General features: G+C 49.0%; 10 protein-coding genes across 10 annotated transcripts; 7 read left to right on the top strand and 3 right to left on the bottom strand.

Annotated features, from left to right (window-relative positions):
* Nucleotides 1-250: 250 nt before the first annotated feature.
* Nucleotides 251-1821, top strand: ONS95_006017 (uncharacterized protein; the record flags this gene model as incomplete). Its single annotated transcript, XM_058499454.1, has 2 exons — nucleotides 251-1031; nucleotides 1079-1821. 2 exons carry the CDS (start codon nucleotides 251-253, stop codon nucleotides 1819-1821), a joined length of 1524 nt encoding a protein of 507 aa, XP_058350498.1.
* A 750-nt stretch (nucleotides 1822-2571) lies between these two features.
* On the top strand, nucleotides 2572-4770 carry YPI1 (Type 1 phosphatases regulator ypi1; the record flags this gene model as incomplete). The annotated part of the gene is made up of 1 exon (XM_058499453.1): nucleotides 2572-4770. One exon carries the CDS (start codon nucleotides 2572-2574, stop codon nucleotides 3094-3096), a length of 525 nt encoding a protein of 174 aa, XP_058350497.1. The 3' UTR covers nucleotides 3097-4770.
* A 1174-nt stretch (nucleotides 4771-5944) lies between these two features.
* On the top strand, nucleotides 5945-6968 carry ONS95_006015 (uncharacterized protein; the record flags this gene model as incomplete). Its single annotated transcript, XM_058499452.1, has 2 exons — nucleotides 5945-6055; nucleotides 6102-6968. 2 exons carry the CDS (start codon nucleotides 5945-5947, stop codon nucleotides 6966-6968), a joined length of 978 nt encoding a protein of 325 aa, XP_058350496.1.
* A 765-nt stretch (nucleotides 6969-7733) lies between these two features.
* ONS95_006014 (uncharacterized protein) lies at nucleotides 7734-9410 on the top strand (the record flags this gene model as incomplete). The annotated part of the gene is made up of 3 exons (XM_058499451.1): nucleotides 7734-8229; nucleotides 8841-9035; nucleotides 9190-9410. 3 exons carry the CDS (start codon nucleotides 7734-7736, stop codon nucleotides 9408-9410), a joined length of 912 nt encoding a protein of 303 aa, XP_058350495.1.
* Nucleotides 9411-9485: 75 nt separating this feature from the next.
* Nucleotides 9486-10633, bottom strand: ONS95_006013 (uncharacterized protein). Its single transcript, XM_058499450.1, has 2 exons — nucleotides 9996-10633; nucleotides 9486-9843 (listed from the first exon to the last, which is right to left on the bottom strand). Exons 1-2 carry the CDS (start codon nucleotides 10306-10308, stop codon nucleotides 9659-9661), a joined length of 498 nt encoding a protein of 165 aa, XP_058350494.1. The 5' UTR covers nucleotides 10309-10633; the 3' UTR covers nucleotides 9486-9658.
* A 288-nt stretch (nucleotides 10634-10921) lies between these two features.
* On the top strand, nucleotides 10922-12142 carry ONS95_006012 (uncharacterized protein; the record flags this gene model as incomplete). Its single annotated transcript, XM_058499449.1, has 2 exons — nucleotides 10922-11032; nucleotides 11132-12142. The coding sequence occupies 2 exons, from the start codon at nucleotides 10922-10924 to the stop codon at nucleotides 11366-11368; spliced, it is 348 nt and encodes a 115-aa protein (XP_058350493.1). The 3' UTR covers nucleotides 11369-12142.
* A 357-nt stretch (nucleotides 12143-12499) lies between these two features.
* Nucleotides 12500-14361, top strand: ONS95_006011 (uncharacterized protein; the record flags this gene model as incomplete). The annotated part of the gene is made up of 4 exons (XM_058499448.1): nucleotides 12500-13131; nucleotides 13185-13388; nucleotides 13483-13512; nucleotides 13572-14361. The coding sequence occupies 4 exons, from the start codon at nucleotides 12500-12502 to the stop codon at nucleotides 14359-14361; spliced, it is 1656 nt and encodes a 551-aa protein (XP_058350492.1).
* Nucleotides 14362-15757: 1396 nt separating this feature from the next.
* ONS95_006010 (uncharacterized protein) lies at nucleotides 15758-17296 on the bottom strand (the record flags this gene model as incomplete). Its single annotated transcript, XM_058499447.1, has 2 exons — nucleotides 15758-16948; nucleotides 17000-17296. 2 exons carry the CDS (start codon nucleotides 17294-17296, stop codon nucleotides 15758-15760), a joined length of 1488 nt encoding a protein of 495 aa, XP_058350491.1.
* A 2208-nt stretch (nucleotides 17297-19504) lies between these two features.
* Nucleotides 19505-20677, bottom strand: UTP5 (Small subunit (SSU) processome component; the record flags this gene model as incomplete). The annotated part of the gene is made up of 1 exon (XM_058499446.1): nucleotides 19505-20677. One exon carries the CDS (start codon nucleotides 20675-20677, stop codon nucleotides 19505-19507), a length of 1173 nt encoding a protein of 390 aa, XP_058350490.1.
* A 1278-nt stretch (nucleotides 20678-21955) lies between these two features.
* On the top strand, nucleotides 21956-24872 carry ONS95_006008 (uncharacterized protein; the record flags this gene model as incomplete). Its single annotated transcript, XM_058499445.1, has 4 exons — nucleotides 21956-22059; nucleotides 22150-24433; nucleotides 24482-24770; nucleotides 24820-24872. 4 exons carry the CDS (start codon nucleotides 21956-21958, stop codon nucleotides 24870-24872), a joined length of 2730 nt encoding a protein of 909 aa, XP_058350489.1.
* Nucleotides 24873-25449: the final 577 nt, after the last annotated feature.

Below are 25449 nucleotides of genomic sequence, written 5' to 3'. Positions count from 1 at the left end.
ACGGCCCAAAATCTTGCTTGATCTTGACTTGCATCCCAGCCACCCCGCCAATAACCAAGTCCAGAGCTTCAACTCCTGGTCTTTTCCTTTCTTTCTTTCACTTTAGACATGTCTTGGATATTCTCCGTCTATTTTGCCTGAAGCTTGAATTTTCATTCCTCGATAGAATGCCAGTCGCATTGCAACGCTGATCTTGTCTCTTCGATACGATATCAGGCTCTACAGCCTCGTCTTCCTCAAACCACCAACCATGCGCCTCACACCCAGCATCCTCTCCCTCCCAACATCAATCCTCCTCCTCATAGTCTCGCACACCAGCGCCCACACCTCCTCAAACCCAGACTCAGACACAAAAGCACCGTCGCAATCAGAAAACACGGCACAATGGCCCTACAACCTCCCTCCCCATGTCAAGTTCTGGCCCGAGGATCCGCCTTCCCGGCGCCGCGACCTCGAAGCTATAGAAGAGCATATACGGCTGGGAAGGAAGCCGGTGGGCGTTATGAAAATGAGCGATGATGAGGGAGAGAAGTTTTATATGGAGTATTGGCAGTTCGAGGGGGAGCTAGAACAGAAGGGACTGTTGGAGACGAGGAGTGAGAGTTCTGTGTTGAGGAGAGATAGTTCTTTGCAAAAGGATGGACTGCAAGGGAATGAGAGTACGGTTTTGCAGTTTATGCCCCCATTTTTACTACATACAGAGAATACCGCTGGAGCTGAGGATTTGAAGGCTAGGGATTTGGTAAGAGGTCGTGATGCTGCTAGAGTTTTGGCAGCACTTCAGGCTAGGGATTTCACTTGTCCGACTGGGACCAATAGCTGTTCCATGCTTATGTCACCTACGAGTTGCTGCGCAACGGATGAAGTGTGTTTCAGTATCCCGGACACCGGATTAGGTGTTGTTGGATGCTGTCCAGCTGGGGCACAATGTGCTGGAGCTGTCACTCAGTGCGATGCGCCAAACACGCCGTGTCCGTCTATATTGGGTGGAGGGTGTTGTATACCAGGGTTTAGTTGTGTAGCGGGTGGCTGTAAGGATACCTTTCTCTTTATGTGTTTCTATGCTGACTATATCTAGGTGCAATGGATCCTCCTGCAGTAGTGACTACAGTCATTACTCGGACTTTCACAGTTACAGCTTCTTCAGTCACACATACCAGTACAGCTGTCAGTACAGTAACATCAACCTCTTCTACAGCCTGTCCTCTGAACGTCCAAGCTTGTCCAGCGAGTTTGGGAGGTGGTTGCTGTCCGACCGACCGAGTCTGCGCTCTCAGTTCATGTGCACCATCATCTTCCTCCTCAATACCCTCAACATCAACATCTGTAAGCATCACAACCACAACCTCAGCAACAGGCGTTATCCCCATCCGACCCACGAGCGGCACTACCACTTCTACCTCCACAACCACCGAAGCCGGCCCAACGACATGTCCAACAGGCTTCTACGCCTGCGAAGCCTACTATGAAGGAGGCTGCTGCCGCACAGGCCGCAACTGCGAGAAAACGTCCTGTCCGCCCACAAGCTCAACAACGATAATCAGCAGCGGCGTCACGGTCGTTGTCCCTGTCGGCGCGGCAGCTACTGTAGCAACTCCAACTGGAACCTGTGCCTCGGGCTGGGAGACTTGTGCCGCGAGTGTTGGGGGCAATTGCTGTCCTAGTGGATGGGGATGTGGTACTGCGAGTTGTTCGTCGGTTGGGCCAAGTAGGACGGCGGTTTTGCAGAAAGCGAGTCCTGGAGGTGCTGGAAGGATCGGATGGGAAAGGGGGCTGGGAATATGTGTGGTCTCGGTGATGGGCTTATTTATGCTTGTCTAATTTGGGCCGTCTTGGAAATAACGAAGGCGCGAATATGCGACATACGAGGTATAAGAGTTATTATGAAATGACCCAGAACTTTCCTTCGCGGCCTTGCTCTTTGAACAAACATGCTTCTGATTTTGTTAGTTGGTTAAGAACGCTTAAATTATGACTTACCATGTCCTGAAATGAAAATGGACATGTGAATGGGTTGAACTCAGCGACTGTCGCTCACCAATAGTAGTGATGTATATTGTAGTGACATATAAGTGTAAGAAAGTCTGAAGTAGAACCTGCTCGGATTCGTCGCTTGCTAAGGTACCTGGATATGAAAGAAAACAAACTCGCCTCCCTGAAAGTAAAACGTGACACTGTAAGTTGCCCCTCGTTCGGACCCAAACTCGCCTTCCATGACTGACGTGGGGCAACATCCAAAATTCAAGCCTCAAACACACCACCACTCAATAAATTTCCACACACGCAACTTTTCGACACTGCAGCTTCTTCCCAAAGGAACCAGCTGCTGGAGATATTTCCTGCGACCGGCTCCGAGGCACGACAATACGCGAGAGCCTGCAGGTGGATTATTGCGTAGCGGGACAAAAAGGCCGGACATCTCGCTCACTGGCTCGCTCACAAATCCGAAATAAGGACAACACCACTACTCTTCGACCTCCAGGACATAAGAGCTCCAACCCATTCTACTTCTAGAGTCTCAAAATCTGCAAGACCTACCCGTCTTTACAATATAGAACTCACCGCACCACAATGGCGACCACCTTGCGCGCCCCAGTGGGCCAACAAACCCAACTCCTACAAACCGCGCCTCAAACCTCCAGCACGACAAGAACTCAAACGCAAACTCAGACACGAACCCAAGCGGTCCTCCACCTCCGCGGCGCGCCCCTAGACAGCGAAAGAGGCAGCACGCGCCGGCGCATAAAATGGGCGGAAGACGTAGTGGACAATGAGGGCCTCGGCAGGAAGAAGAGCAAAGTGTGCTGTATCTACCATGCGCCGAAGGGGATCGATGAGAGTAGTGATGAGAGCTCGTCGTCGGATAGTGGAAGCGAGAGTGATAGTGGCGATGATGGGAGTGCGAGGCCGGTTGGAGGTGGGGCTGGAAGGGGGAAGAGGAAGGGGAATGAGAATGGGAATGGGTGTGGGCATGGGCATGGGCATGGAAAGAATAAGGGGCAGGGGGATGGGAGTGGAGAGGGGAGTGTGAGGAAGAGGAGTCCGAATGCGTATGAGAGGATGCCGAAGGTTAAGGGCGCGGCGAAGGAGAAGTAGGTTTGTGGTGAGTGGATGGGAGTAGAGATGGTTGTTAAAAAGGTTACGATTGTATGATTCGGCGTAAATCGGACGGTATTCGGGTGTTTTTTGGGGGGGATTGGCATGGTGCATAGATGGCGTTCAGAGGGTTTGCATTCGGTCCGTTCACGGTTTCTCTTTGCACGTTGGGCCTGGGAAAGACACATTCAGCTGGGAGTGCGAGCTGTTGGACACATGTTTGTTCAAGTATTGCCAGTATACTGAAAGAGCTAGACAAGTGGATTCTTGTTTATAAGGGGACTATCAAGGTGCATTTTGCTCCTGTTTTCCTTTTCTGGTGTTGTGACTTGATACCTTCACGATATGGTCTTTGGCCCACATGGTGTGAAAGCATTTCTGTTTATGCTACTGCCTCTCTATGAGACCACGCTTTTGGGTAAATAGTATATACAGCAGAAGGGCAGGTAACCAGCAAGCAAGTGCTCGCCCAGCCGAATCCATCATAACCCGCTGTCAAGTAGCAGAGCTGAATGGCTGCATGGAGTCTCTGCTATTGTCGCTTTTTCTGCCAGTTCCAGTTCGTCCGTCTACTTAGTATTTTCTTAGCAAGAAGTATCTGATGGCATGCCGGTGTATCCTCTGCTGGATTTACTTCCAGTAACAGCCGCGTCAGTCGGTGTCCAGCCTGAGCATGAGACAGAGGGGATGTAAATGTTGGTAGCATCAGACTTGACTGTTCCCTTCATGCCGAGATGGTAAAGTTCGTGATGGGTACGCAGTCAGTGGGTTTGCCGGCTGGAGAACTATCCTTGTAGTCGTGTTCATTACCATCCTGTGGTCTGTGGTCAGTTACTGTGAATGAGTTATCGTTTACGTCAGAGACGTCATTGTCTGTTCGTTCACCTACGGAACCAATGCTCAAACCATACTTCCGAAGCAAGATCCACCAGTGAAAGTGATACCGGTTCCCGAATTGATCGCTAAGCAATCATCTTGGTTCTTAAAGGCGGCTGGGAGATAACAATGTTGGTGCTGAATCCGACATCGGGCAACGGGACAGAGGTTGCTGTTGTCTTCCCCTTTGCCTTTGGCATGGGAATAGCGAAGACTAGAGATGCTTCGCTGAGACCAGTTCAACCGAAGAAAGTAATTGAACCACGTTGAATGATTGGCAGTCTAAGCAAGGGGAGCTGAAGGTACACGGAATGTGAGAAGCAAGGTGAGAAGAGAGAGTTGTGCAAGCTTGGATGAGAAAGATAAGAGGACCAAAAACGATTTCTTCTGAAGTATCTCGAGATATTTAAACAAAATAGACTTCTTCTCCTATCTACTTAGGTTAACCTTTCCACTCATCCTCGGGTATGATATTTGAGCTGTCGATCATATAGCAAGTGTCCCATTTTTGTGGACGACAGACAGCGGCTTTTACTGAGCATGGAAGTCTGGAAAAGCTTGCCTTTATTGGTATTGTCAGATGCCAGATCAAAATGCGTGGATGAGCAGTGCTGAACTTGAGTCTGTTGTTACAAATGTTCGGGCAGATGACCATAACTTCGTAAGTGCCAGCTGAAGTCCATATGTGGATTAGTGGCAAGCTCCTTTTTAATCATGGCTGGCAAGACCGCGAACTTTCGAGAGGCAGTGAAGGACTGTTGGTGGAGAACTGAAAGAGGAGGTGTTGAAGTCCGTTCGTTTCGAATTGATCAAACTGGAAAGTTTCAACAACAGTGAAGCGATCAAAGTCATGGGGGAAGCAATTTCGCTTGTGATTGGTGGGTTCCCATGGAAGTTGGAACGCAGACTCCTAATTTTCCTCAAATTAACAAAATATCCTCATTTCGGACTCCGTAAAAGCTTCATCTGCTTTAAATAATATGGAAATCGCGTCGATGGACCATGAATCGCTCTGGGAGTTTGGTTCAAGTTGCGAAGCAATGTTACGACAAGATTGCTTCTCATGCTCAAGCTTTTTGATCCGCACTGGCTAGCTAGCTCGTAGATGGTTGACATCTCGACGACAAAGCACCTCGACCAGCGACGAGATCCAATTAGTTCACATCTTCGCACCATATAGATTACTCGTGTGAGCATGGGCTCTGGCAAAATTTGGCCATGGAAATGCTTGCTACACGATCACAGGGACAAGGTCTCCTTCGATTTGCCAGAAGTCCAGAATGGTCTTCAGGTACCAAAGCTTCCCGGAAGATCTACAGTAGAAGTCATCTCATCTTCGATACTGCTGAAGTCTATTCATATCGGATTATTCGATTGTCTGCTTGCTGTGTCTTCATTGGTGGCATTCCAGGATCAAGAGATAAGCTTTCTGGGATTTCCGTGATCCTCGAAACAAACGCACAATATCTGTGCCACCCTTGTCGCATACGAATACACGACTCTAGTAAAGTGTTCAAAGTTTCGAATATCTTTGGTCAGATGGCTAGACTGTCGTAACCGTGGGGCAAAGTCCCACTGATCCAGTCGCTTATATGCTTCTACCGTGGATCAATGTCGATATATCGTTCCGCGGCCTAGCCAGGTGGACGACCAGGAACATGGAATGCGAGAGGTGGAATTGTAAGACCCCAGACTCCAGAGAACTCGGAAAAGTGCCCCAAGAAGCTGTGGTCAAGGGTGGTCATCCTTCCACTACGAGTTACTAGGCTTGGTTGCCTGCATGATGTCGGTAGACAATTTTCCACATCAAGTCTTTGGCAACCAATTTCTGCCGAAGGGTAGACCCTACTCATCTACTCTTATACTATAAAGTCGATAAATCATCCCGCTCCTCCCATTTTTCCTTAGCCAGTCACTTTCTTCGAGTGACGCCTCTCCAAGCTTACCACATACAATTCGCTCAAAAGCAATCATGCGTTTCATTCTTTCTCTAAGTACTTTTGTGACAGCGGTGCTGGCTGCTGGGCGGACAACAGCTCCTGCTGGTGCTATTACTGTCGGATCCGGGGGGCAATATTCTACTGTACTTGAAGCAAACTGAACATGAGAGCTTTGACTGACTATCTTAGATCCAAGCAGCAATCGACTCTTTGAGCACAACATCGACCACTGCTCAGAGCATCTTCATCCTGGCTGGCACTTACAAGGAACAAGTCAAAATACCGGCACGAAAAGCTTCTCTCAAGATCTATGGCTACACCACAGATACAAGCAGTTACACTTCCAATGTAGTCACCATCACCCACAGCTCAAGTCTTGCAAGTGGAGCTGAGAACGACAAATCCACTGGCACGGTCATTAACGATGCCGCGAACTCGGCCTTTTACAACATCAACATCGAAAACAGTTACGGAAAAGGCTCGCAAGCCATTGCTTTGTCTGCGTACGGGACCCAGCAAGGATACTATGGTGTCGGTCTCTATGGATACCAAGACACTCTTTTGGCCAATACCGGCAACCAAGTATACGGAAAGTGCTACATCGAAGGAGCTGTTGACTTCATCTTTGGCCAACACGCGGTGGCTTGGATCACCAGGTCTGACATCCGCGTCTCTGCTGCTGGAGCAGTGACTGCCAGCGGACGGGCCTCATCCTCAGATCCCTCATACTACGTAATCAACAAATCAACCATCGACAAGTCAGCAAGCTCGACGGCAGGGACGGGAACCGTTTACCTTGGACGTCCATGGAGGGAGTATGCCAGAGTTGTCGTTCAGAATACTGTGCTTGGATCTATCATCAATGGGGCTGGATGGAAAGTTTGGAACACCGATGATCCTCGCACCGGGTCTGTTACCTTCCAGGAATATGGGAACACCGGCGCTGGAGCTTCTGGAACTCGTGCAAGCTTTTCCACGAAGCTGAGCTCTGCCGTTACTATTTCGTCAATTTTGGGAAGCAGTTACACTTCCTGGGTGGACACAGCATATATCTAGGCGCAAGGTTGAAGCTCGTGGCAGAATATTGCTTGAGGTGGAGGGGAAGTTTTGTACTGAATTTCATTGTATATATTTTCGTGCGTGATCAAAGAGACGTCTTTGATGTTTGTAGCAAAATTCAGGAATCTTTCGAGAGGTATATTGTTGTTCAGAATGATTTGTCCGGAGGAAGTTGTTTTCGTCGAGTTGTTGTTGACTTGAAGATGTGCACTGTGACGGCTATTTTCTTTGAAGTTCTCGCTACCCTGAACAGTGTCCAACTGCTCGAAAAGCAGCGTCACATTGGAGTGAAGTCAACAGAGCAGCCGTTGCAGGGCGAAAAGTGCGGCTGTCGTCCACCGTAAAGAAGCTTCCAAACCCACTTGCATCACCGTGCAGAAGCTGCCCCTGCCTACCACTAACCTGGAATGCCAGGAAGTGGGCTCCGCGAACAACAATTTTCGAGCATCCTCAGACCACAACAATCCGCGCATCGATAAGTACGACCACGATAATGGACATTTAGTCCTTCAAGTTATTCCTACTAAAGCGTGTACTATTGTGGACAGTGTTAGGGAGAAGACAGCGTTTCTCTGGGTTCAGGAGTCTGCGGACGAGCCGGATCGTTCAAAGACGGACTTAACGGAAGGATCTCACTCGTTTGAAGGCGTTGGAGGATTCGAGGAGGCGCTACATTGAGCTGTTGGATGCAAATCTGCGAATTTGAAGAAGGCAATAGCTGCCAGATCTGCCATCGCAAGATAGCTACCCCGCCTCAACAAGATGTTACGAACAACCTTCTCCGCCGCAACAACTCGAGGAGCTCTACGGTTTCCATTAGCCAGCAGAACCGCCTTCCGACCCTCAAATCTCCAGATAAACACGCCTCTCCGCTCTCTCGCCCAAAGATCCTTTACAAACACCGCCCGGGCATCAAGCAAGACCTCCTCGTCAACGGGCTTCACATTCTCCTCCCACGGTCGACCCTCCCTCCGAAATCCTACACTCCTCCAACGCCTGCGTAACTCCATCCGATTTCTACATAATTCTCGTGCAAGACGGAACGGTAAACCAGTTTCCCCAAATCCGACACCGAATCTAGGATCTGCAGATGGAGCGGCGGCGGCAGCGGAAGCGGAGCCAACGACGCTAGGAGGACGACTGAAGAAGCTGAGTAGGGAATATGGGTGGTCTGCTGTTGGAGTATACTTTCTGCTGAGTGCGGCGGATTTTCCGTTTTGCTACTTGCTGGTGAAGTATTTGGGAACAGAGAGAATTGGTGAGTTGGGAATTTCCATTATTCTTTCCCCACCAGGAGTTTGCAGTGTCTGGTATTAGGGAATTGGAAGCAAACTCGGAAAACTGGATTTGGATAGCGACATACCTTATATGAGGGGAACGACTGGATTGGCATGCTCATGATAACTGGAAACTGGAATGGAAGCAATGTGGAAGCAATATTGGGACAGACATCGAAAGCTGCACAATGCCCATTGAAAGTTCTGGATATCCTTGGATCCTCTACGAAACCTCTTTTGGTAGATGCCATCCGATCAGCGGACGAATCAGCAAGTTTGAGGAAGTAGCTTGGCAATATACCTTTGGAAGATGTCACAGCTTCATCTACAATGTCTGAAGCAGCGGGAGTATATGCGAACGACATTGCAAGGCTGCATGTTAGATGAGACACAGAAATACACCGAACGTGGATTTCTTGCGATCATGGCGCTGGGATCAATGGGGCCTACTCTAGATTCAGGGAAACCCGAGAGATTGCCCCGTGACTGGATACCAGCTTCAATGCCTCCGGACCGGACAGTGCAAATCTCCTCTCACTGTCTTTCCAAGGCCTACAATGTCTTGGAACTTCCACTGACTGATTTACGCTAGGTCATTGGGAAGAAATCATTGTAACGAATGTCAAAAAGCTAATTCCCGACTCTGTCGAGAATTTCTGGCACGAATGGCGTGCCTCAATGAAGAAAGCCGAGCAGGAATTCACAGGCGATGATGTAGTCAGTGATGCGGTTGAAATGGCAGGTTGGGGCGTAGAAGAAGCAACAGAGAAGAATAAAAAGGATGCCAGTAAGTTACTAATAAGCCTCCTTCTCAAGTTCATTTGATACAAAGTGCTGCACGATCTCCACAATCCACTTTTTTTTGCTACCCTCTTCCCCCTCAACATATCTACCGCAAAAAAGATACCTTCAAGTCAGGCCATGGCTAACACCTTCCACAGGTCTAGCAACAACACTCGCACTCGCCTACGCAATCCACAAGTCCTTCATCTTCGTTCGTGTCCCTCTCACAGCAGCCGTGACACCGAAAGTGGTCAAGATGCTACGGTCCTGGGGATGGGATATCGGCAAGCGGACGACGAAGGAAGCGAAAGCTTTGAAGCGAGCCAGTCTACCACCGAAGAAACCTAGGGCCAGGTTCATCAAGCGGAGGTCGTCATAGAAGTCGTCTGGGAGGAGGAAAACAAAGGGAATAGATTAGGTGGAAAGGATAGAGGTGTATGATACGATAATAATGATCTCTCTACTTGCATCAGCGATTCGTTTTAGTTTATTGTAGTGTATATACTTTTGCTTAAGTTCTAAATTATTTTAAATATCCCTGTCCCCTGAAAATACTGGTGAAGCTTTCCCCTTCTGCTGACTGTCTTAAGGCCCTCTAAAGGATTTTCCTCTCCTATTAAAGAATTCTCATTCCCCACCACATCCCCCTTCTTCAAACTCCCCAAACACACATCTCTCAAAAGGCACACTAGCATTGATAATTGCCTCGAAAACAGCCCTCGCAATAGTCTCTGGTAATCTCGGATTCGTCGTTCTAGAAGCATTCACAGCCCCTTCAATGACTTCTACATTTCTGGCTGGGACATCGACCGCTAGAATTTTTGTGTCAGCATGAGCAACTTGAACCACTCATCTAATGCTCTATCTCATATTCCCATCCTCTCCCCACGAACTGACAACGAGAGCCGACTTATATATCTAAAGCTGATAGGAAAGGAGAAAAATGAAGAAAGGGAGAATATACTATCCAACGTTGCCTTAAATCTCGTCGCCTCCCTCACATACGCCGCTCGTTGCGCCAGCAACTCAACCAGCTGTGCATTTATCACATTGATGCCGGCTCGGACTTGAGTCAGAGAATCGCAGCACAGGGTGCCGTTTGGGAGCGTGAAAGATGGCGTTCCCCAGGGGATCGTGCGGTTTACGGTTGCGGTTGAGGGAGGAAGTGGTGGGAGGGGGGTACCGTAGCAGACTGATGCGTTGTTGGATGATGCGGTGGTTGAGATGGGGAAGGTAGTGAGGGCGAGAACGAGCGAGAGTGTGAGTGGAAGTTGCATTTTGAGATTGGCTGGTTGGTGTGTGGAAAGATATGTAGAATGACGGGGGGATGGGAGTGAGGCTGAAGTTCGAGATGAGAGCCAAATAAAAGTGAAGGAAGAAAATCTCCGAGCGAAATCACCGAATGAAATAATTTTTAAGGTCTTTCCAGATCCTTGATAATTTTTAACTCCGGGTATGGTAAGATGTTGCTTGGTCACAGATGTAAGCGGTGCTGACTTGAACTGCTTTCTTCCTCAACTCAGCGTAAGATATGTCCGCGAAGAATGGTATGTTTGACTGTAGGAATCCAAAGGAGATGAGATGAGAGATCAAAGTCTTCAGGGAGCGTTGGGAAATATACTTTAGAAATATACTTTGGCTCAGTCCGTCATCGGCAGTTGTTGGTCATCACGTGGACGTCATCTGTGCCCCCCTTTTCTGAGCTCGCGTAACCTGAATGTTTGTTTTGGTTAACAGGCTCTTGGTGTATAGCTCAGGAGCTACTGAATCTGGCAGAACCGCAAACCCACCTAATTGTTGAATGTATATCACTGGTGGTTGATTTCAAAGTCACAAAGAGGGGCAGAGACATATCTTCGGTTTAATCATTACCTTCAGCTTTTCCAACCAATGTTCTTGATTAGTAACGCTGAGAAGTACATCCCAAAGAAGGTTAATTTAGATGCTGTCACTATCCAGAAACCGGGCGCCGAGATCGATAAAACCTACAACCGTGCTTCTGTAAGGTCCAACTTTTACAAAGCTACCTTCGGGCAATTATTCAATGGCAAAGCATTTTTTTCTCCATCTCAGTATTGTATAGTCATTGATTGTGACCAGTTTTGTCTCTCTCAGTATCATTCCATAGCATATTTCGGCATTTTCTTCACCCTCACGATCTTGACGACAGCCTCACGCAACGGCACCAAGCTCAGCGTCCTCGAACTCCCTACCGACCGAGTTGTTACTATTAACAATCTCATCATGTACAAGAGCCTCAAGAACGTCATTTCGAACCAGTCCTCCAAATGTCAGGTTATCCAAGGCGGAAATACGAGTCCTCACTTTCCAAAGTAAGCGATTTGCTGGTCTTCGACGTAGAAATGTCAAAGCTCCCAACAGGGAGATATCAACAAGAACAAACTTTTCTGTGGAGACTCAATCCAGTTCATAATTTAGTGGGGACTCGGGGAATGCCTCAAGGCTGTCATTTTTCATAGAAAGTTCTTGGGCCCTGCGGCGACAGGATTTGAAGCTGAAAGTAAGTGTCCAGAGTTGACTGCCAGAAGCATGTAGAATTTTTAAGCATATCAACCACCTTACTCTCCCCACTATGACGTGAGCGGACCAAAAAAGAATACTAAAAAACATACAACAGTGGGTATTCGCTGGTGGTCACCCACCCAACTACTAATCCACCGATTTGAAGCTTGAGTTTGGCAGAGCGGACGGGATGCCCTTTTCTCTTCAATCTATGGTCGTATGTGACAGGTTTTGTGGTATTTTGTGCTATATTTGGTGCTCAAAGATCAGATCCGGGCACCCAATGCAATTTGAAGAGTAACCAGAAAGGCAACAACAAACAAAGTCTGGACTCTAAATTGCTTATGGAACGATTGTTTGTAGAATTCCTGATACTGAACCTGACGAATTTAATACTCTTCCTTCAAGAACAATCCCATCTCACCAACACGACATTGTCTGTAATATCTCGCTTTTTCCATTAAGGTAGGCTCTCAACACTTTACGTTTCAAGAAGCAGCCCCTTGAATCCGGCTGTAAGAAACGACCTGGTATCAGAACCAAAGTGCTGTATGCATCTTTGCCCATTCTCGGATTCTTCGTCACCAAAAGCAGTCGGTCGCATGTTGCTCCGTCACGTGTCGATTTGTTGGATTACGTAAGCCATAAACGCCTCAAGGCTGCAAGCGTCCAAGTTGCCAGGGCGTTTCCAACGATGTATCCAATTCTTTCACCATGGATGAGACTGCCAACAATTGTACAATATCACGGCATAATTAATCTTTAAATCCGTCTCATTGACCACTGAACCTGCTTCATGCCGTCGTCTGTTGGGCTGAGTTAGAGTCCGATTAGTTCGCACACCTTGCCAGCCGTGAGGCTACCATAGTCTCACCGCCCATACATCTCACAGGGAGTCAAGGCCGTAGCTGCATGGATGCCAATCACAGACATCCATACGTGACCATGGATCTTGCGATACCTCCCAGAACTCCTAAGGTTCAGGAGCACTCTCCACAATTCTCGCCGTTGTCTCCCCCACCATGGAGTCCCATCACACCTCCGCGGCTTGTCAAATTGGAGCCAGAGCCAAAGCTTATTTTTGACAGGATGTCATTTGTCAATGATCAACAAACTCGCTTGTTTAGAGACCCGAGAGCGGCTTTACTCTTGCACACCTATGAGGCGGCGGATACATTGTACCCCAACACCTACTACTCACATCTTGCCCCGCAGGGAGCTCACATCTTACGCCATGGGCAGGCAGCCCAAACAGGACGTAATCCTCAAGAAGGTGACTTCATGGCTGTCAATCTTGGAGACCTTGATGTGTGGCTTGGGCATGGCTATGGAGGCAAAGTCATGCTTTTACGGGATAGACCATGGTCAACTGGGCGACCGGCCACAACATCAGTCGATATGCTGCATGAAGCTGTGGCTATCGACCCTGAAATGCTTATCGATGTTCAGGATTATGGCCAGACCTACTCGGATGACTATCCCGCGGTGCGGTCGCTGAAACTTCAAGAAGCAATAGCCCGAATGAGAGACCGGAACCAGGCACCGATAAATGCTCTTAATATAGAATGCAAAGAGGAGCAAGTCCTCCATTTCCCGAGAAGTTCTTGTACATCTATGTTGACGTTGTTAGACTTCTGATTCCCCCACCGCTAGTTAAGCACTGTAGAGAGCTCGCGAATGCCACCCGTTATGCCTCTTCTCAGGCCGTCCGGCTTGCAGGACACCTGACCGAGATCGGGAAGAAGACCACTGAGACGATCCATACGTATGCAGTTGATATTCAGTCATGCATCAAGTTCCAGATCAATGGTCAAGCAGGAGCGTTCTCCTCCTGGTAGGTGAATCTGACTTTCGAGCTCTTGCGGAACGACCTTTTGGCGGGCACTCTGAATGAAAATACGAGTTCGCTGACTCCTCCTTCATCGCAGGCATATGGACAACATGGGAGTCTACACATGGTAAGCTCCATTCAAGAAGGTTGTCCGGACAGCCAGAACCCAGTGCTAACTCAACGTAGGGTGACTTTAGAGCCAAATTCAGAATACACATTGGACTCCGCTGCTGCAGACTCTGAGATTGCAGCTGCTCATTATGACAACTACTTTTCAACACCCGAGGACGAATCTGTACTCAAGCTCTGGGCAATAATCGTCACCAAGACGCCCGAGGAAGACATGGAGGCTCGAGCGGGATTCAGCAAGCATGGCGAAGACTGGCTGCCCAACCCCAAATGGATCAAGGTCATCGCCTTGACCCGTTTCGACACACTAATAATGCCACCGGGCACGATCCATGCTCCGATCACAGTGACAGACTGTCTCTTCCGCGGTGGCATGGTCATGCAGAAACGATTCATGAAAGATACGATGCGGCACTGGAAGTTCTGTTCACAATACCCATTCTGCACAAACGAGAAAGCACCCAAGCAAACGAGGTCGGTAATAGATTACCTGGAAAGAGTCATACTGGCAAATCCGAAGGAGTACGGTTTTGGAGACGACTTTGATGCGGCGCTGTTCAAGGAGGACTGTAAGAGGATATCTGCTGTAGCGTTGAGTTGTTCGTGTAAATCTGGCTGTACGGGACGAGGATGCAGTTGTATGACGTACGGGCAGAGGTGTGGTCCAGGATGTCATAAGGGAAAGAAATGTGCCAATCCTTGTGGGGTCCATGAGACTGGTCCTCTTGCACCATCAAACCCAGTTTCATCACCAGCACCAGCACCAAGACCAGCAGAGATTTTTACACCAAAGTTGGAACCACCTCCAATCTTGCCACCTGGATCAGCACCAGCAAGAATCTTGTAGGCATATGTAGAGGAGTCTGGAGTTCAAGTTGAAGTTGGTGTTGGTATTGAAACTGGCGTTGCGGACCTTGCTTGGGAAATGGCATATTAAATGGAAGGATAGAACGCATGTAACATGGAACGAGGGGTAATTGCCACGGTCTGCTGGAGGAATCTGTACGTACCGATGGCTCGCAATTGGCGTTTTGGGCTTGGCTCATACAATAAATAGCAAGCCAATATCATAGTGTGCTTTGTAAGTTGGTATCATATCTTAACCGGAAGCTGGTATTGCTAGACAATGGACAGAGCAGGTTCCCGTTTGGAACCAGTCCAACCAATGATGGATTTATTTACTCCAAAAGTTACAGCCCTGTCTCGTGTCCTTTACAATGCTTTTTCATCACCGAAGTCTTTCAGCCTACCCTCGCAGGAGCCGATTATGAGCCCAAGAAACTTTACCCAAGCCAGACTCTGCGGCTGGGTTTGTACCGCTCAGAGGCTGAAGTCCGTTTTCCCCCTTTTTCTCTGTAGATATCTTCCACAGTCTTCTGCCAAGCTACACAAGATTCGGAAGAGAGACTCAGAGATCAGATTGTCAAAGTCATTACTTCCAGCTGGGATTTTGTGCCAGTTTTCTCGATCTCGACGCAATGGAGTGCCCAGGCAATGAATGAATGATAAGGGAATAGAGGACTGGTTGTAGGGTATGTACGATCCAGTAATCTGGCTTTGGTGTATTGTGGATGTTGATTGTTTGAAAGGGACTTCTAACTTTGTATGGCTGCTGCTAGGTTGGTGATTGTGCTGGTCGGTAATTAGTTACCAAGAGGTAATAGGACTTCGCAGACTGGCGTTGTTGATGTGCTGGGTGAGGGTTTGACGGCAGGTAATGTAATCTGTGGATGGGTAAGATCAGGTGAGGCGCGGTTTAGATGCCGGGGTTTCCATTGAGGGGCTACTTGGAAGGGGAAGGGGAAGAGGAAGTTGTCGGTTGAGTTATCCTGGGAAGGAAGGTTGTGAATGGAATGGAGATAAGGAAGGGATGTCGTGGTGAGAGTGAGAGAGGAAAGTGGTCACTTTGCTCTTTTCACCTCTGCACATGGCGGAGAGAACTTTTGCGTGTGAAAAATCGAAACACATTCTCGGAGGGTTACTTGTTTCACATGTTCTCTTATTTACCAAAAAGTTGTAGTGACATGTAAAATTCAATGCCAAAAATACAACAAATAGCCAGCACCCGCCCCTCCAGCGCGCCTACAATGCTCCTTCTTTTCCAAAACTCCAAGAAATGCTGCTATGCTTTATGCGCAAAGAGGTATCCAGACCCATCCGAACTCCTTAGCCAACCCAACTACCCAAACAAAGGAAACCTATAAACAGAGGAAATGGCCTGACAGAACCAGTATCATCATTCATCAAGTATTCGTCCCACTATTCTCCCACGCCAACCTCAATCCCCTCCCCATCCTCACCCTCTCCGCAATCTCCCTCCCAATCTCCTCATTAGCCACACCTCCCAACGTAAACGCATCCCACCAAAGATACAAATCCTGCTCTTTACACACCAACATACCGTTCATATCAACCATTCCATCAGAATTCTCACCATCCTGTACTTCTCGTACGCAGGGTAATGATACTGAGATGAAGGATGATTCGCCTTCGCCGAGACCTGATGCGTCGACGAGACCGGCGTCTTCGAGGGCGTGCTCGACTATGATGTCGAGGAGGAACTTGGGCGCGTCGTAGTAGAAGATGTCTTTCTGGGGGAGGAGGGTGGTAGTTGTGGGTATGGATATGGCTAGAGGTGCGGCTTTCTGGCGAGAGGCGAAAGACTCTGTCTTGGAGTTGGGGTTTGGATTTGGATTTGGTCCAGGTTTGTAAAGCGTACGAGCTTGGCGGATGTCAGTGCGGCTTTGCTCTTCGGACTGGGATGGGACATTCGGGGGCTGGAAAGGCTCGGATGGTTCTAGAGGGATAGGCACTTCGTCTTCTGTCGATTCGGCTTGGAATTCAAAATCTGATAGGCTGTTCATCCATGATCCCATATTGTTCTCAACCATCTGATTCCAGCGTTCTGTCAGATACACGGCATTTTTCTGCTGTTCAGCAACACTACTTGGAGATAGTGGTGCCGGACGATGTGATGTCCAGCCTGGAGTCAAGGTCGGGTCGAACAGGCGGGGAATAATGATTCTGAATTTTGGTCGGCTGATAGCATTAATCTCAGCAGGGTATAATGTTGTGTCGAAGTGGTTGTAAAGTATGTCGAGCTGGGTGAAGATTTCATCGATAGATCTATCTGTGACATTCATAGCCATGACGTAGTCAAGACGAGCAAAATCGTAGATATCCCAGAAGCCGAAGGAGAGGACAAAGATGGTTTCTTTGGGTGCCTCCTTGGGAGCTGGGAGCGAGAGATAGGCCTGGACCTGGGCTGATAGATCTGGAAGAGTGTAGTTGGTGTCTTCGCGAGGGAGGTACCGCGTATTCTCTACTGCCCAGGCGTGAATTTTATTGGAGATTTTGACACCTGTTGGTGGGAGAGCTGGCCAGTCGGATGCAGGTTGTGTTGCTGCAAAAGTAAGGCGAGATGTACAGTTGATCTAAGTTTATATGTTAGTTTTAACCTTATTTTGGAAAACAAAGATGCTTACCTCTTCACACATAACCTCCGGCCAGCTCTTCCCCTTATTACCTTGGTTCTCCGGGGTATCATCAACCCAGGAGTCTCCAAAAACCACCAGTCTAATCCCACCACCAATATCCTCTTCCCCACTCGAACTGTCCTCATGCCATCTCCACAGACTCGAATAATTCTCAATTGCCGTACCGAGAGTGACATTTTGTAGACGTGTGCCAACCCGCGATTTCGGCAGAAGCAGGCAAATAGACAATATGGACAGTACCGTCAATAACACTGCGCCAGCGAGGCGCTTTTTCAGATTCGCCATCGTGTTCAACATATATCGGATTGTGTTGAAAAAGTTCGAAAAGGAAAGAAATCATAAGAGATATCCTGAAATGCGATAATGACTTGGGGTCTGCAATTCTTGGTCGAGGCTATCCTCAGCCTTGTTTCTGAGTAGGGGATGGATGTTGCCAAGTGCTTGGCGATGATGAAATGCCAATGGACACGAGCTTCCAAGACCTGCAGTGCCACCCGCGCGCGTGGTGGCTTGAAAAGAGCAAATCAAATCGATTCCAGGGACAAGCATGAAATTTGAAAGTTATCAGCCTTGTAGGCAACGAGATATCAGACTAAATAAGTGAAGGAACGAATAGACGCAAGACAAAAGGGAATGAATAGATCTAGAAAAGAGAGAGCTCTGAGGAGCTGAGGAGCTGATGAATGAGGAGACAGGGAGGCAGGCGTCGTCAGCGCCGTGCACTCAGGGTTAGCGGCTGCAGAGTTAAAAGTGGACGAGACAGGGGTTCTTGCTACAGTGGACCTCAACTCACAGCACCGATCACTCAGGTTGGAGAACCCAAAGACCAAGCCGGGGCTGCATATTTTATGACCATGAGGATACCTTGAATGGGAAAATGCTCACTTGAGCACTGTTTGTTTCATACTGTTGGATGTCCGGAACGAGGTTAAGCATGAGATCTAGTAAGCCGAGCAACTGTGCTTGGTGATGCACCTCGAACGCCTCCGAGACTTAGCGTCGCTGTGTCAATGACATGCCAAATAATAACATATGAGATGAAAGCCCGCCGGAGGAGATCTCGTAGTAAAGCAGAAACAATCCTCGGTTCCGGGCATCCATAATCTGGGAGGCCTCCACAATTCTCCTGCATACCTACCTTAGGTACAGAGAAATGACCACCACGAAAAGGCTGACGAATGCCAGCCGAATTGTTCCCCGGATCGTTCCTTCCTCAAATTATTAGCAAGATGGGACGCGTAAAGTACGCAAGTCAGTCCATACCTACCTTAAAGCCACAAGGTCTCCAGCCACCTCGCAAAGGAACACAAGCTTTGAGTCTCCGTCCGACATCTAACCCAATTCGACACACTTGAAGCTGAGGCTCTTCTGTGAAGGTTTCTCCTGTCCGGGTCTCTGGGGGATCACTTGATCCCTAAACTTCATTCGTACCGAGACACGTCTTAAAATAGATTTTGAAATCATACCTCCCAGACTCCGAGTGGCAGTTTTCTGCAGGGTTGAGAAGAATGGCTCGATGGACAAGAGACGCTTGGGGCAGGGCAAGAACAAGGATCCTGTAGAAGAAAGATTTGCTGGGAATAAGTTATCTCTGAGAACTTCAATTCCCTTTTGTATTTCGGATTTCGGATTTGGCACCATTGGACGTGAGGAAGGCTTGGATCTCTTGGATTCCAGGACACAAGCAGGGGAATGAAAAGGAATCTCGGCACACGAAAGACGATCCGGCTGAGAAGTTCCGAGATGTGGCTGAGACGAACGAGTGATATCTTCCATTTCAGGAAACACCTCACCTGATTTTCTCCACCATGCATTACTGTCCTGAAATGTGCATCGTAAGGCTGGAATTTAGGATCGGATGACTCGGTTGTTGCACGTCTTTGTAGAAAGAATTTGTTTGAAAGGAAGGAAGTTCGGAATGTAAAGTGGCGTCATGCGAAACTTGTTAAGTATCTGAATGTAGGTGAGGTAGGAATGCCAGAAAAAGCTTGTCTTGCAGAATGAGGTGTGATGGGGACTTCTGAAACGTGTCACGTGTCGTGCAGGTCTCCAGACTTGAATTGTTTTGAGTGCGATAAAGCTTTCCCAAGGACTCTCATGTTATGTGAGGGCCGAGGAGGGCGAGGAGGGGTAAGCTTTTTTTTTGGGTGGGCGGGGGTTGGGTCTTACTGTATATTGACTTGTTTGAGGGCTTGGTACCTGCAAGCTGGGTACGAGTAATGTAGATGCTAATCGATTAACTTCTCGGTACCGAGATGTTTTTAACGAGAATCCAAGAACTTAGTGGAATTGTGCATTGGGACGAGGCTGAATTGACTCCCAGAAGAAGTCCAGAGGTATATTTTGAATCCGGCTGATCTATACAAGTAGTTCAATGTCCTCCTCGTCCAGAGGTATCGCACATCTATGCTCTCGGTAGCTTCACAATAAACAACAGTGTAGCCAAACAAACGCCGTCCCATGCAACGCCAAATGCTATCCTGCCCTTTTTGTTTATCGCTTTTTAGAAAACACTGATTTAGTCTTCGACAGCTTTGCTGGAGGTGACTGATCTGCATCACTATCGTCCTCTTCTCCTCGGGAATCATCGTCCGCCTCATCCTCGTCGCCTGAATCCGCATCTGTTTCTTCTGCTTCGTCATCAAGAAGGTTGTCTTCGTCACTGCTTTCCTCTTCTGAGTCGGAGTTTACCCCGTTGACCATTGGCATATCGTCTGACATGTCGCTGTCCATATCTGAGAGGTCTCCCTCGCCGTTCTTCAGTAACTTTGTAGCCCCATCCTCCTCGCTCTCTTCTCCTTCAACATATATCACATCCTCGTCATCTTCGTCCTCATCTGACCGTCTGCGCTGATCTTGTACGCTTCTGCGGTATTCCACTTGTGCTCCCATCATGTCCAACTTCCCTTTCAGAGCCAGTACCGGCCGCAGAGCCGTACTTCTTCCATCAACCACTCTGTCCAGTTCCGCCAGCTTCTTAATCAGATCTCGCTGTGTCGCCAGGTATCCTCCATGTGTGACGGAGGTCCATTGAACCCAGACCATTAGACTCCCGGCTCTGCCAGGTCTCTTGAATAACCGGTCCGCAATTTTCTGTAACAGGATGCCTGCAAGTGGAGAATCGAGACGTTGTATCGTTGCGCGGATGGTATTCAGATCAGTGGTTTGAAGACACGATTCGAGGAGTGCGACGTCATTCGTCTTGAGAGCTTGAGAAAGAACCGTACCCAGTGATGCGCCGGAGGGGGGTTGTATGGCTGCGCCATTGGGGTAGGTCAAAGCTTGGGAGGGGTCTTCGAAGGCAGCAGCGACATCGATAGGCTCGTCTGCCAGAGCTTGAATTCGGTCCCCAAACGACGGTTCGGCCAATTCTTCGTCCTCGTCTTCATTATTAGGATTCGCAGGGTCAGCCGTCTCTTGTGCATCCTCCATCGCTACGTCTTCTCCTGCAGCAGATCCGTCACTCTCGGCTTCTGAATCTTCCACGGCATCATCACTACTCGAATCGCTGGATATATCGACTACATCGTTTGCGGTCTTGGTCGCATAGCCACCGCCAGAAACCACAGCCCTTGAGTCGTTCACAGTGCTCTTTCCTAGCGGCTTTGCGCTCTGCTTGATAGTCGGCAAGCCAATCTTCATGGGGAGCTTTCGTTTGGCGGCCATAATGCTTTTTGTGCTGGAGATAAAGCTTGATGGGGAAGTCTGCCAGTGTCCTATGAGGCTATACGAGGTAAGGCTGGCGAAGGGTCGAGGATTGTTGGTGGTGCAACTCAGTGTTGCCTTGCCGTGCTGGACTAGGAGCTCTCTTCTCTTCCCTCTCACTTTCTCAGGCGGGACCTCTCGAAACATTTTTTTCTCCAAGCTTAGTCACGTGTGTCGGTGAAAAGATAGCGTCGGGCTTGGGGGGTGGAAGGCACGGCCTCATTGGACTGCATCTATCCCTGCTTTTTGCAGCTCGACTGGGCTGCTGGCCAGTGCAGCGTTCTGATTGGCGTCGCTTAGCTCGGGGGCGCTAGCGCGGGCTACATCTCCATTTCTTAAAGCAACCGTCGTTCCTTCCATCTTTGCTCTTGTCATTTGCTCTCTCCTTGAACCTCTGCGCGGCCCTCATTCGTCGCTTCCCGTTCCGACCAAAGCACATGATACCACGAAGCGCAGCGCAACACATCTGAATACAACCCGGCCTTCCTTACACGCCGCACCACTCAGGTCAAATCCTGCACTCTCACACTTTTTCCTTTTCCCTTTTCCCTTTTCCTTTCTACCAGCTCGGCTCGGTCTGGCAATCCACGATCCCGGCTGTCCCGTCCATCCATCCCATCCCATCCAGCTGGTCGCCGCCGCGAACAGAAGAGTCATCAACGAACTAGCTGTCGCATCGCCACTGATCGCCTGCCTGCACATTTATTTGTCGCGCGCATCCCCGGTGTCGGTGTTGCTGACTGCCTGTCCATTTAATACTTGGGTCTCTTTCGTTAGGTGTACTCCCTGCGCGTCGCATCGCATCTTTTTGAATCTCAAGATCCTCGGACGCGCTTGTTCGTCGTCGCGTATCAACCGCCCAAACAAAACACCGCCAACAAAACAAAATCGCCATCGCGACGAGTCATCGCGGGCGCATTCACTTTTCGCCTTCAGCTAAAAGCGCATTCACTTGGTGGCTTGATACTTCGACGCGTTTCGAGAAATTGCGCTGCTGGCAAACCCCGGCTCTTCCTGTCGCGCAAGGCAAGGCTACAGCTTCAGCGCAAGGCTGTCACATTGATAAAAACAAACACTACCCCCACTCACTTCCAGATCATCTCTACAACTCGAAACACCTGTACTCGGTGTCGCAAACTTTGTCGCATCCTAAGTATCCTAGGTCGCAGCTGATTGAGAGGCTCTCCCGTCTTGACCTGTCTTGTGGCGTCGCCTCTCCCAGTAGAGGTCTGTTTGTTGATGGCCGTCATGACCTCGCAACATCCAGAAGGAGTCGCATTTGAGCAGAAGGCCCAGCCCGTTCCATCATCTGACAAGATGGCTTTGGATTTAGAAATCAACGGGTGAGTCTATCTCGAACTCCTTACACTCTTGCGCACCTCTCTTTTCCTTCGTTTTCAAATGTACACATGCTTAATAAAATACAAATGCAGAGACTCAACCCGAAATGAGACCACCATGAATGACGCCCCTACTGATCTACCTCTAAACGAATCCGTAACCTCACCTTTACCTGCCGATAATGCTGCTGCCTTGGACATCCCCGAAGTGAATGGATCGAGTAATGTTGATGCCTTTTCTTCAAACCAAACAATCGGCGAATCGACTAGCCACGCCGTCGAGTCACAGGCTACCGAAATGTCTTCTATTTCGGCGCTAGAAATTCCTTCCTCCAATACAACTACCGACGAGCAACTCCCAGCCTCGACCGATTTCGTACAACCAGATCTCTCCACGCAACCTGCCTCCGCCGATTCTGCTATAGACGCTGCGATCGAGGACGTTGCAGCTGCCACTACAGTGCCATTGGTTATCGAAGCACCAGAGTCAGATCTTCGACACACACTTTCGGTTCCTGTGGAGGTGGAAGTGGCGCAGCCAGCTGACCTCGATCTTGATCTGGACAGCACGCAGCTACCTACGCCTCAGCCAGAGAAGGAAGTTGACGTTAGTGGCGTCAGCGCAGACACAGCTCATCTTACCTTGGATCAAAGCGAGACTGTACCTGAAGATACCTTACAGCCTGCCACACAACCACCTATGAACGAAGAACAGGAGCCAATCAAGCAAGCCGAGCAGGTCATTTCTCCACAAACGACACAAGAACCCATGACTATCGAAAGAGACATTACGCCACAAGCTCCAGCTTCTGCCAAGATTGCTCGCGAGCGTGAAGACGACGACGAGATCGAACCCTCCGCGAAGCGAACCAAAACCGAGGCAGAATCAACCACCTCCGATATGGCTGCTCCAAGCCAGAATGGTGCGATGGAAGGCGTTGAGTTTCATTCGACCGGAACACCAATCACACCTCACGAAGTCAAGGAGCTCGTCAAGATGGTCAAGGCTGCGGCTAGGTCATTGGCTGGAAAGAACTTCAGAGCTCCAGTTGCAGAACTGTGGCCTAGCTTTGCTGAACCATATGCGGAGAAGATCGCGAAGGAGGTTGACCTAAAGACCATGGAGAAGGCTCTCAATAAGGGTGGCTACACATCAATGGAGGCTTTCAAGGGCGACGTCCAGCTCATCTACGACAATGCTGTGACTTTCAACGGCCCCGATCACACCATCTCCAAGGCTGCTCTCGAGGTTCGTGATGTTATATTAGGCAAGATTGATAATATGCCCCCTGAGCCAGTCCCTGCACCCAAGCGAGACAAGAAGGCCAAGAAGTCAACTCCTGCTCCCGAAGGGCCCCGTGCAGCAGCTCCTCGCCGTCAATCCAAAGGCTCTCACCCAGCTCCAACCCACGTCGCACCTACGGCACAGACCTTTGCAGTCGACCCAGTTACAAATACACCACTTATCCGTCGAGATTCCACGAAGGGTGATGGTGGTCGTCCTAAGCGCGAGATCCATCCTCCCAAGAGCAAGGATCTTGTGTACCCTACGACCAGACCGAAGAATAAGAAGCTTGCAGCTGAGTTGAAGTTCTGCGAGGAGGTTTTGAGCGAAGTCATGAAGCACAAATATTGGTCGATTAATCATCCATTCATGATCCCTGTAGATCCGGTTGCCTTGGGTATTCCCAACTACTTTGCCATCATCAAAAAGCCCATAGACCTTGGAACAATGTCTACTAAGCTCAAGGGCGGCCAGTACTCCAGTGCAAGCGATTTTGAGAAGGATATGAGGCTGCTCTTCGCCAACTGCTACAAGTTCAATCCAGCTGGCAACCCAGTCCATGAACTTGGTAAGCAATTCGAGAATCTGTTCAACGAAGAATGGGACAAGAAGGATAGCTACCTTGCCGAACACTCGCCACCTGTTGCTAGCCCTAGTCTTCCCGAGTCAGAGGACGATGAAGACGACGAGGAGGAGGAAGAGGCTCAAAACCATAAGACTTCTTCTCTCAGCGCAGCTAAGGAGCTTCTTCTAGAACACCAACAGAAGTTGATTGCCTTGATGAGCGCCAAGAACAAGGATGAATTCGTCATCTCCATGCAGCAAGAGCTAGTAAATACTGTTCAGAAGCGAGTCAGTGAAGAAGAGGAGGCATCCAAGAAGAAGGTCAAGAAGACAAAGCCAGCAAAGGCTCCCAAGAAGGTTGCACCTCCTCCGAAGAAGGCTGGTGCTACCAAGAAGGCCGCCACCCATCGTCCAAAGTACATGGGAACCTTGGAGAAGGAAACAATCTCTGCAGGCTTGATGAATCTACCTGACGATGTCTCGATGCAAGTATTGGAAGACATCAAGCGAGAGCGACCAGGCCTCGATGCAAGTTTCCCCGTCCTTCTGACACTCCATAAACTAACATTCCTTTAGGCTGAAGATGATGGTACCTTGGAGCTTGACATCGACTCGATCAGTCAGAGCCTTCTCTGGAAGATCCACGGACTGATCATGAAGCACGCACCAGAGGTTGAGGATGCTATTAGGAAGACAATCCAAGGTCGCGAGAGCCCCAAAACTGCTGCCAAGCCGCCACCAAAGAAGAAGAACAAGCCAATGAGCAGTGTTGATCAGGAGCACCACATCAAGGTTCTTGAGCAGAAGCTAGGCACCTATCAGAGACAGAGCTCCGGCTCCCATTCTCAAGAGCCTGTCTTGCCAAGTAAGTTCAACCCTGATGCCAACATTTCCATTTGCTAATGCACAGCCAGCTGTTGAAGACGATTCTAGTGGAGATGAATCTTCTGGTTCGGAGGAAGAATAAAGCCTCGGCAGCTGTCCCTGATTAAACCAGCTCGCTCCCAAAAGCTACCGACCACCTTTCGACTGTACCATATCCTTCCGATTTTGTTTGACGAACACTGTACAATACATACGATTCCATTCTCGATATGCTTTCCCTCGCCCTTTCAATACAACCAGTCTCAACTACGGCGTAGATGTCCGAGACAGGATGAATGAACGGTCTTTTCAGACCTGGATTGGGATGTGTCACCACATCAGGGATACTACTTTTGCAATTATGAGATGCGGAAAACGAAAGATGAATCGGTGCAAACCACTGGAGAGACAGCTCTTTGCATATTCAACTGATTTGGTCGCTCTGACTTCTGCTTTGCTTTGCTGCCACTGCTCTGCATTCTCTTCAGTGTCAATGCGCCGCCTTTCTCTGGGATTCATTCCTTGATGAAGCGGGAGCAAGGAAGCAAGGCAGCCAGCATCTCATCGCAACGCAATGCAACAAGCCATTGCGAACTTGCAAACAAAAACGTGTATGATAGATTCTTTCCATGCCGGAAGAGGCATTCGCGACAAAATGCGTATGAGCGATAACGAGAACG

Source organism: Cadophora gregata (assembly GCF_030347475.1).
Source record: "Cadophora gregata isolate MNR1 chromosome Unknown scaffold_17, whole genome shotgun sequence".
In the NCBI taxonomy this organism is placed as follows: Eukaryota; Fungi; Ascomycota; class Leotiomycetes; order Helotiales; family Ploettnerulaceae; genus Cadophora; species Cadophora gregata.
Note: the sequence above shows the minus strand (reverse complement) of the source record. Positions and strands in the feature narration are given on the sequence as shown.